The sequence below is a fragment of the Pecten maximus genome, chromosome 6 (assembly GCF_902652985.1).
Source record: "Pecten maximus chromosome 6, xPecMax1.1, whole genome shotgun sequence".
Lineage (NCBI taxonomy): Eukaryota > Metazoa > Mollusca > Bivalvia > Pectinida > Pectinidae > Pecten > Pecten maximus.
Window position 1 is genome coordinate 27,537,119 of NC_047020.1, and position 11,648 is coordinate 27,548,766.

The 11,648-nt window shown below is 36.3% G+C and overlaps 1 protein-coding gene and 1 long non-coding RNA gene across 4 annotated transcripts in view; both read left to right on the plus strand.

Moving 5' to 3' along the window:
* The window catches only part of LOC117329427 (sodium- and chloride-dependent GABA transporter 1-like), a 52,116-nt gene that overhangs the window by 31,456 nt on the left and 9,012 nt on the right, over positions 1–11,648 (plus strand). The window contains exons 8-11 of the mRNA XM_033887371.1: positions 4,497–4,621; positions 5,117–5,229; positions 9,609–9,740; positions 11,101–11,200. Coding sequence (XP_033743262.1) covers positions 4,497–4,621; positions 5,117–5,229; positions 9,609–9,740; positions 11,101–11,200 — 470 coding nt within the window. The remainder of the gene's footprint in view (positions 1–4,496; positions 4,622–5,116; positions 5,230–9,608; positions 9,741–11,100; positions 11,201–11,648) is intronic.
* LOC117329428 lies at positions 10–4,218 on the plus strand. Of its 3 annotated transcripts, none has more exons than XR_004533188.1 (4): positions 10–3,125; positions 3,185–3,222; positions 3,331–3,406; positions 3,559–4,218. It is a non-coding gene; the product is annotated as an uncharacterized LOC117329428 (long non-coding RNA). The 3 variants fall into 3 exon arrangements; XR_004533189.1 differs by lacking the exon at positions 3,559–4,218 and having other exon boundaries at positions 10–2,669; positions 2,708–3,125; positions 3,331–3,483; XR_004533187.1 differs by lacking the exon at positions 3,559–4,218 and having other exon boundaries at positions 3,331–3,518.

The window sequence follows — 11,648 nt, forward strand, 5'->3', positions numbered from 1 at the left end:
GCTCACACAATGGAGTATTGTTTGATGGATTCCAAGGCTTAAAAATTTGGATTCATGTTAGAATTATATATACTGATTGTATCACAGGGCCCAACTAGTTAAAAGTTTTTGAATCTTTTTCACATGCTCTAAAAGATGCAGGGTGCTCATCTTTGGCCAGCAGGTACCTGTTATGGAATGCTAAACAGGTAACAAGGGACAATGTCTTATAAAGATTCAGCATAAAAGTGACCTTGGCCTATTTTCAAGGTCACTATGGGGAAATATGAATTACACGTACTCTATGTGACCAAGCTAGTATGCAATGCATAATACTACACTCCTGAGCACACTATGCTTGACATCATGCTATGTTTAATTCTACAAAAGCACTCTCTGAGCAGATTTCAGTACCCGCCATTAATTGACTAGGACGATGTATCTATGCAGAACCCTACATTATGATTCACCAATGCATTGGAAATAGTCATTTTGCCATTATTCCCTAGCTGGCTATAGGAGTGATTCAGGCCCTTTGGACCTCTTGTTTTTCCTTATTCTAGGAATGTCACTAGAAGTATTCTATCCCTTCTGAGTTCATGAAGTTATCATATTTAATTGCCTGTCCTTTACTACTTCCTGTTTTTGTAACCAAATATGGCCTCTGACTTCGTTGTTTCCCCCGATATATTGTATCCCCACCAAATAAGTATACTTAGTCACAGCCGTAAGAACTACACACTGTTTCGGGGAATTGCCCACAAAATTTTATAACATCTGTTATGCATATAGATTTTTTTTGTTTGACAATCATTTGAAGATGATACATAAGCTTTTTAGAGCTGTCATTGCCATTGACCCACAGTACTGTAAATTGGGAAATTTTTGCCGTGTATAATTTTATTGTTTTGGTGCCTGGTATAAAAACGTCGATATTTAACGCACCAAATCATAATATAGCTGGTATTAAAATAACATTATTTCTTAGCTTTGTAAACAACAGGCAGTCCTATCAGTATATTTGCATAAAATGTGTCGTGTTATTTTTCAGTAAAGTTACTATTTATAAGATTGGTGGTCATAATTTTTTCCGTGCTTGTTCAACAGCTGAAACAAAATTAAAGGTTTGCTAATAAGGTCATTAATTCATTTGTACTTGATTATGGTATCGTGTAGTAATTCGTTAATTTGTACTTGTTTGTATTGTATACAGGATTGTTGGCCATTTTGTGAGTCTCATTAAATCTTGAGGGCTATGAACTGCCAGGACTTCCAATGTAATTACCATATTTTAATCTGAAAGCTGCCAGTGCTATTCTATTCTATGTATGAATATTTACAGTTAAAACAATAACTCACAATAACGATAAATGCTAAAGCCATGATTGTGAGGAATTCTAAATCCAAATAAATGAAAAGAGTTTTCAAGGAAAAGAAATAATTGATGATGAAGCATCTGAACGATGTTAATAAACAGCAATAAAAAACCTTAACTACCAACAATATCTGATAAAGGGTTCATTGAAAAGCTATGTTTGGACACAACAAATGAAAATTTTTGACAAAAACACCAAAATTTAATTACTAACACCAAAATATCCCAGTTTACAGTATACAGGTGTTAGGTATTCTCGTTAATTCTTTGCAAAAAGTGAGAGAGTAAAATCGTACATGGCTAGTACAGTCAATGTAGTACTCTAGTTTGTTTGATATGTAAATATTTGTACAGTCAGCAGTAAATACTAGTGTTGTTACACAGAACTAAACAAAGAGTGAACAGGATGTTTGGTCACATTCTGATCAATTTAAAATCGTGGTTCCTCTTCGTTTGCTGTGTCCTGCATCTAAATATTTTTCGACCGGACAACAAGTGCTCTCACAATAAATCTCAAGTGTTTGTGACCTCCAGACTGAGCTTGATAAAAACTTCACAGATGCTTAATCAGTGACTTCGCCAGTGACGTACTTAACACTTAAGTTTGGAACTGACTGACGTAAATAAGTAGTTGACAAATTTATCAGCATTTTATATGCACATATGATTTTGTGTGCATACATAATTAGGTTTCACTTGATTGGCTAAAGTGACCTTGTATCACTTGTTAGTAATCTGGTTTTGGTGCAAGCTAACCAATCATATTTAAAATGCTTGTGTTAGTGTATAGGTGGGAATACCATACAGTACTGGTGTGTTCATGTTCTACGTCATTGTAAGATGCCCTACCTTACATCACTGACTTCACAACTGTAGGCAATGGATTAAAGAGGGGGATTGTTAACAGAACAAATACATATTGACAAAAGAAATAGAGGAAAAAGAAAATTTATATGGGGTAATTCATGTCACACACTAGTATTCATGAATAAAAATTCAAAGGACTTGTTACCCTAAAATTTTACCAGATGTTTAAGTCCTTGTGAATGCCTTTGTATTTTTTCTCCAAAACTGTGAAGCAAAGAATGTTCTATACTGTGTAAAATTATATCTTAAACTGATAGGAAATACAATGTGACACCTATCAAAACGGAATACATAGCAACACTTGGTTTGTATGTAGATATATTTAGATATATACTTTTTATACTTAATTATCAAAACTCACAAAATGAAAATAATTAATAACAATAAAGGATGTTTGCAATCACCCCAGTCTCATGGGATTCCTCATTACCTATGTTACAGTGTGTAGGTTACAACGTCTACACGGCCACCTGTTACAGTGTGTAGGTTCCCACATCTACACGGCCACCTGTTACAGTGTGTAGGTTCCCACATCTACACGGCCACGTGTTACACTGTGTAGGTTCCCACATCTACATGGCCACCTGTTACAGTGTGTATGTTCCCACATCTACACGGCCACCTGTTACAGTGTGTAGGTTACAACGTCTACACGGCCACCTGTTACAGTGTGTAGGTTCCCACATCTACACGGCCATCTGTTACAGTGTGTATGTTCCCACATCTACACGGCCACCTGTTACAGTGTGTAGGTTCCCACATCTACACGGCCATCTGTTACAGTGTGTAGGTTCCCACATCTACACGGCCACCTGTTACAGTGTGTAGGTTCCCACATCTACACGGCCACCTGTTACAGTGTGTAGGTTCCCACATCTACACGGCCACCTGTTACAGTGTGTAGGTTCCCACATCTAGTGTGTAGGTTCCCACATCTACACGGCCGCCTGTTACAGTGTGTAGGTTCCCACATCTACACGGCCACCTGTTACAGTGTGTAGGTTCCCACATCTACACGGCCGCCTGTTACAGTATGTAGGTTCCCACATCTACACGGCCACCTGTGTGTAGGTTCCCACATCTATACGGCCACCTGTTACAGTGTGTAGGTTCCCACATCTACACGGCCACCTGTTACAGTGTGTAGGTTCCCACATCTACACGGCCACCTGTTACAGTGTGTAGGTTCCCACATCTACACTGCCGCCTGTTACAGTGTGTATGTTCCCACATCTACACGGCCGCCTGCTGCAGTGTGTAGGTTCCCACATCTACACGGCCACCTGTTACAGCGTGTAGGTTCCCACATCTACACGGCCACCTGTTACAGCGTGTAGGTTCCCACATCTACATGGCCACCTGTTACAGTGTGTAGGTTCCCACATCTACACGGCCACCTGTTACAGTGTGTAGGTTCCCACATCTACATGGCCGCCTGTTACAGTGTGTAGGTTCCCACATCTACACGGCCACCTGTTACAGTGTGTAGGTTCCCACATCTACACGGCCACCTGTTACAGTGTGTAGGTTCCCACATCTACACGGCCGCCTGTTACAGTGTGTAGGTTCCCACATCTACATGGCCACCTGTTACAGTGTGTAGGTTCCCACATCTACACGGCCGCCTGTTACAGTGTGTAGGTTCCCACATCTACACGGCCACCTGTTACAGTGTGTAGGTTCCCACATCTACACGGCCACCTGTTACAGTGTGTAGGTTCCCACATCTACATGGCCACCTGTTACAGTGTGTAGGTTCCCACATCTACACGGCCACCTGTTACAGTGTGTATATATAAGGTTCGCACATCTACACGGCCGCCTGTTACAGTGTGTAGGTTCCCACATCTACACGGCCACCTGTTACAGTGTGTAGGTTCCCACATCTACACGGCCACCTGTTACAGTGTGTAGGTTCCACATCTACACGGCCGCCTGTTACAGTGTGTAGGTTCCCACATCTACACGGCCGCCTGCTGCAGTGTGTAGGTTCCCACATCTACACTGCCACCTGTTACAGCGTGTAGGTTCCCACATCTACACGGCCACCTGTTACAGTGTGTAGGTTCCCACATCTACACGGCCGCCTGTTACAGTGTGTAGGTTCCCACATCTACACGGCCGCCTGCTGCAGTGTGTAGGTTCCCAGTTAATCGAGTGGTCACAAGTATCTCAGTTAATCGAGTGGTCACAAGTATCCCAGTTAATGGAGTGGTCACAAGTATCCCTGTTGATGGATTGTTCATAAATGATAAAAATGCATTGTTTACTACAGAGATGCCATGATAGTTCCCCTGATCAACTGTGGTACAAGTGTATTTGCTGGTCTCGTTATTTTCTCGGTGTTGGGATTTATGGCACACGAAACTGGAGTGGACATTGAAAAAGTTGTTACGCAAGGTCTGTATTCAAATTCAGTGACTATTTTTATCTATCGTCTATTAAAGCCACCTGTGAATTGAGTATTTGTTCTCTCCATTGGATGATCATTATTGACAAATAAAATACATTATAATATGTATAAATATATATAAAGATATTTAAATGGTAATCATAGATTTGGAATTGAGTAATTGATATATTAGTAAAAAAGTCTTGTAGCTTATAAACCCAGATGTTCCTGCCAGGGTTTCATCAATGTACCTTTAAGTAACTTGGGAAATTTCATAACTTAAAATTTTTCTAGAGAAAGCTTAATTGGATTTAAAGAAAAAAACTTTGTTAGAAAATTTCCATGTAATTTCTGTAACGCGTTCTTATGGGAAAAAAAAATGCAGTTAAAACTGCAGCTTATCTCCACTTGATTTTGAAAATTTTGAAATGTTGATATTGATAAGTGTATGGATATTTTACAGGACCAATGTTGATATTGATAAGTGAATGGATATTTTACAGGACCAGGACTAACGTTTGTGGCTTACCCAGAGGCTGTCGCTAAGCTACCGATCTCACCATTGTGGGCGGTGCTTTTCTTCCTGATGTTGTTTACGATTGGTTTGGATAGCCAGGTAAAGTTTTCAGCCTTTATTAACAGTTTTTGCACTGAACTTTCTACCTTTAATGAGGACACTGTGTTGTAGCCTTCGATGTGGTATTCTGTAACATGCATTCTATAGAAATACCAATGATTCAAATGTGTAGTAAAGTAGAATGGTTATGGAGGAATTGTTTCATTATTCAGTAACTGACAAGAAATGTACATGATTTTAGATAATGTTGTCAAGGAAACATTTCATCCCTCTGTATTTTATGGAGCGAGAGCAAGCCATATAAACCCCGGTTTCCAAACGTTTGAATGTTAAAACTTTGAGTATAAAACATATCTACTTTGCCTAATTGTGCTATCTCATCCTATAATAATCGGACTCAGACCTACATTGATAAATATTTTTAAGGCTCGAAACATTTGAGACAAATTAAAACCTGTTTATGTCAAGGTAACGAGAGTGAAAGAACATTGCAGAAAAAGTCTTGGATATTACCAATAAGCTTTTTAAAAATAATTAAATACTATAGCTGCCTTAGGAAATTTTCTGTAACTTTAGTCATACTTGTCACCAGATTTTCCTACATAACAGTATTTCTATCATTAAGTCAGCTTTATTAGTAGTGAGGGGATTTCAGGTGTTGAGGTTAATTTTTTTCAATATTTAATTAATGACAATGATGCCATGTTGAAGAAACCTATGAGGCTACAATACAGTTTGCTATGTAATATGGCATCGCTATGTCCCGTCTCCAATAATATCCTGGATGCTCCATGTACTGTACAGAGGAACTTGTAATTCATAGACAAAATTTACAAAGGACATATCTAGTAACAGATGTTTTCCCTTATAAAGGTTCACCCGTTGTCAGTATAATGTGACCGGGTGGGGTGTGCTGCTGGGTGTCTTCGGCAGTATGCTTCAGTGAGGTAGCACTATAAATCGGCAAAAGTTCCGGCCTATCACAAGGAGACTTAACATGAACATACCGCAGCCTCCCAAAACACACATACGCACTCACCACACGCATGCATGTCGTACGCACGGGAGGCCGTCCTTAAATGACCTTAGATGTTAATAGGACGTTAAACAAAATAAACCAAACCAAACCAAACCCTTATAAAGATTATTGGCCATTGTTAAATTGTTAAAATAACATTGTCTTCCTAGATTAAAGTATCTGTATACATTTTACTGCTGAACATTTGAAACAAAATTATTAGAAATATTTTCTTTTCATATTTTGTTTGTTTGTTAACCACCTTTTTCATATTTTGTTTGTTTGTTAACCGCCATTTTGAAAAATAACATTACCATATATATATATACATGTATATTGTATATAAAGAATGTCTTAATGAAGAAACATAACATATTTTCATAAGACTTCAACATGCTACAGTAATCATCTTGCATCCAGGATACACTTATGTCAATACATGCCCTCTGTTCATGGTTTTACTAATCCTTAACTCAAATTTGTCATCATAAAATCCAGACTATTCTAATCGTCAGTATATTGGAAACCATTACCTCAAACAAATAGTGTACTATTTTTTAATGTTTGTTGAATAATGATAAGATAATTTCAGTTTTAGATAAATAAATCTTAATTGGTGTGTTGATAAAGTTATCCTTCTGTATTGAGCACACTGAATAACATACTTAGTACAGCCCAGTGTATAGCTATTTTCTGATGACAAAAATCTAGTATTTTTATGGTGCTGTGTGTCAAAATGTTCGTATTGATTATTTAAAAAATGATTTTTACATAAGCTATGAAAATAACAACATCATTATCAAAAACAAATATCTTCGAATGATAAGTCTTGATTATTTTCTGGGAGAATTTTTTAATTTTTATTTTCTTTGAAAATTTTGAATGAATAGTCTTATCCTGGAAGAACTTTTGACACATTGAAGATGAATGTTATTGTCATGTTAATATGAAATATTGCTTTTCTGTGAGTACAGCATCTTTCCTCTTAATGGAAGCCACAACCAGGTAATCTTAGATAGTGTGTAAGTTTTTGAGCAAGAGTTGTGTACAGGGATTATAATTTTCACTCAGAAATTCTGGAGTTCTACATGTTTGCAGATTATCATCTTAAGAAATTGCAGTTTTTGGGTTGTAATCATTTCTTAAAGTAATAGAATAAACATGGGCATTGCTCTACACAGCTCACTTATTTGGTAATTAATTACAGTAATGTACATGGAGATTTCTTTTAAAATCTTCATTCTTGAAGGATCACACTATTTTGGTGATGTTTTAGGCAACACTATTATGACCTCCAAACTCTAGAGAGTTCACTGATTTAGTAGTGTACACATAGGGGTTTCTTTTACATATCTACATGATCAAGAGAGCTCATCATGTTTGGTTACATTAATGGGCAATACTACATATATATACATTTGTATTTCAACCTCCAAACTCTAGAGAGCTCTAATTATTAGATAAATGGGACTTTTTATTTACAACCTCCATTATCATTGCATATCTTATTTGAAATGATTGTAATTATAAGACACCATCTTCTGTAAACTTGAACCATATCAGGCTAGATGAGTCAAGCTACATGGAGACCATGTGTTGTTGTTTAGCTAAGAAATATGGGGATGGATTCACTAAGGGTATGAGAGGGTATGAGTTGATATTTTTGTCTGAGATTAGTAAGGTAACTTTGTTTTCTTGACTTTTGTTTCTCTCAAGGCCCTCGGTCAGTACTGTGTCCAGCGGGGAATGTCCATCAGTCCCAGTGTGACTTTGCCAGGTTGACCTACACAGTATGCCTCACAAATATCATAAGTCTACAACACAATAATCCCACCGCTGGCACCAAATGGTTCCTCAGAAGCACCATACGTTCCTTTAATGGGCACCATGTGGTCCAGCGGAGGGTGCAACATGGTCAATTGGCCAAACATTTTCTCCACATATCCAGCTGTTATTTTATCTGTTCAACTTTCCGATTCCGGGTACTTTTAATGACTTGTATGGATAAAAAAGGGCTCAGTATTTGATAACTATAATCTTAAAGACCTATTTCATCTTTGAACATGCAGCTTATTGTCATCATATTTTTTACTAAACTATATAAACACATTTCCTAGTAGGTTTGTTCAATACATGCTCTAGTGGAACCAGATATTTAATACTTTGGTCTTAACACTACTGTTACACAGATTTCTTAACTATATATCTTATTTTCCTCTATAAAGCCAAGGCCCTGTCTGATTGTTAACAAAGCTGTCATAAGAAATAGCACACTTTCTTATCCATACACATTCATTGAAAGTGATAAGTCATGCATTAGGTAACTAATTTAATTGCAGTGTTGGGTCAATGTGAATTATGATGACAATATTGGGTTATTGTAAATTATGATGACAATATTGGGTCATTGTGAAGTATGATGACAATATTGGCCATGGAAGTAACTTTTATTGGCCATATATGGCCATGAACTTTAATTGTAATGCAATGTAATGTAATGGTCATAGAAGTAACTGCTGTATCAGTCATCCATTTTTTAATGACATCATACTTTGAAAAAAGTCACTTTTTTTTTCTTTTCTAATGTACAATAAAATAACAACATTGGTATTTGGAGAAAATGTAAAAAATTCTTAACTGTTTTCAGAGCATTAATTTTCTTTTAATTTTTCATACACAGGAAAAACATTCACGTTCACAAGTTCTCTTATATTGTTTTTCTCTCTAAGCCTTTTTTTTTGTTTTTTTTAATTTATAATAAGTTCTCACTGAAAGGTTTCTGAAATATCATTATAGGATAAAAGTCTTTTCAACTTAGTGTTATTGCTCTGATATAAGGAAATCCATTTCTGATACAAGATGTATATATATGCCCTTTCAATATATTTTTGAACTTGTGAACAAATTTCATTTCATTAAAGCTTGCAATAATAGGAAAAACATGTTGAACACATTTTTTCCAAAGTTAATTCAAAAGTTTTATGTTTGAGAAAGCAAATTAATGATTAAACATTAATAGGAGCTGAATGATTTAAAACCTGAAGCTCAATTCATTTTGAATGTTTTGAAATTATTGCAAGTGAAAATGTGGAAATAGCAGGAAGCAATGGTTGAAATGAAGTAATATATACTAAAAAAAAAATCAACAATGTTTAATTTTGATATTGTAAATTTAATCTGGACTTTGCATATTGAAATAGTAATTTATTAAACCATATTTATAGTCTAATGTCTTGGTGTAATCAAATCCATCACAAAGTGTATACAGTAATATCCTTAATATAAGAAGCTGAAGTATTCTCCTGACACCATGTTTGCCTGTTATTTCTGTCCCCCGTCTCTCCACACAGCATCCCCTTGATACAACAGCTGTTTTAATATGTCCCTTCCTTTCTTTTAGTTTGGAATGTTTGAAACCATGACTAGTGCATTCGTAGACGAGTTTCCAGACCTACTGAAAAACAGGAAGGAGCTTTTCACTGCCTTTATGTGTTTTGTGGAGTTCTTAATAGGCATTCCCTGTGTTATGCAGGTCAGTATATTGAAAGAATTAGGTTTGATGAATAATTTTTTTTTTTTAAACATGCTTTGGTCAATTCATTGAACATAAACATACTCCTGATAGTGTTTAAGGGAGTCTTCTGTGCATCATTGAAATTTTAGAATGATGCACAAATTTTAGCTCAGTATGACCATGGAGAAAGTATGTGACCTCTATATAATCATGACATTATAGGGACGTACATAACCTACATGAAAATATTGGGTCATTGTGAATTATGAAGACAATATCGGGTCATTGTGAATTATGATGACAATATTGGGTCATTGTGAATTATGATGACAATATTGGCCATGGAAGTAACTTTTATTGGCCATATATGGCCATGAACTTTAAGTGTAATACAAGCCATATATGGTCATAGAAGTAACTGCTGTATCAGTCATGCATTATCATGAAATTGAATGACATCATACTTTGAAAAAAGTCACTTTTGTCAAAATGACCCCTATAACGACATAATTCCAAGCTCCCTTTTCCCCACTGTCTACTACAGTCAACAGGCTACGCTGACATTATGTAAGTGTTGATTTGTTGAATACAGCTTCCGACACACACAATTGTCCAAGACATTGACAAATAAAGGTGTTCAAGACTTATGAAACAAACATCTTTGTTGATAAATTTGTGTTTATTAGTCCCCTGCCGTTTGAAAAACGGGGGGGACTTTACATGGACGTCCGTCTGTCTGTCTGTCACGCAACAGTTGTCTGGACAACTCCTTCGAAAGTACTACTCTGATCTTAACGAAACTTGGTATACATGATCAGTATAACATGTAGTTGTGCATCCCACATTTGTTTTTTTCGAAAAACCATTCTTCAAAAAAAAAAAAAATGGGAAATGAATAGGTGCACTTCTAGCTCAGGCAGGGGACTTTGTATTGCTGTTGCAATATCCATCCTTGTTTCCTTAATGTTACATTTTTTTTCCCGTTAGAGTAATAGGTGATATTTTCTCAATAAGTTGTTACTGTATAGTGGCTTGCTACGTTTTCATTTTAGATATCTGTATTAGGACATTTCATAGTGTTCAATGCGACTTCTAGATCTAATTAAGTTAAATATTTCTCAATAATGTACAAAGATAACACTAACCTTTGTGTTTCTATATGATAAAACAACACACCAAAAATGCACATGCAGTCTGCCATTTTGTTTAAACTTCTGGGGGCGAGCCTAATAACTACCTCTGGTACGGAATCTGGAAAAAATGCAAAGTACAGAAAGAGTTAACATTGTAGAGAGTTTATAATATGACCTATATGTTCAAGTATAGCCTTGACATTGTCAGGAGGTGTATGACCTTCATATAACCTTGACTTTTGTAGGGAGGCATGTACGTACTACAGATCATGGATTGGTATTGCTCCACATTTTCCCTGATGATCCTCTCCCTCACAGAGTGTATAGTGATTGGCTGGATTTATGGTAAGATATTAACATGTTTTAGTGTTGTTTTCATTGGGTTACGCTGCAATATAGTGATGTATATGGCGCGGGAAGGATGTCATAATTAAATATTTTTGCCTAGGCAGAAATCGATTTTTGCCTAGGCAAAACTATTTCTGCCTAAGCAAAAATAATTTAAAATTCGATTTCTGCCTAGGCAAAATTCGATTTTTGCCTAGGCAGAAATAATTTTGCCTAAGCATAATCGAATATTGCCTAGGCTGAAATATTTTTGCCTAAGCAATATTCAATTTTTGCCTAGGCAATATTTTATTTTTGCCTAGGCAAAAATATTTAATTATGACATCCTTCCCGCGCCATAGATGTATAGATGAGAGAATATCAGAGCTGTGTGGTTAATGTTACACCAGAATTTTATCATGCTATCTACTGAATTTGTGTCGCTAATGGACATAATTTTGTTCCT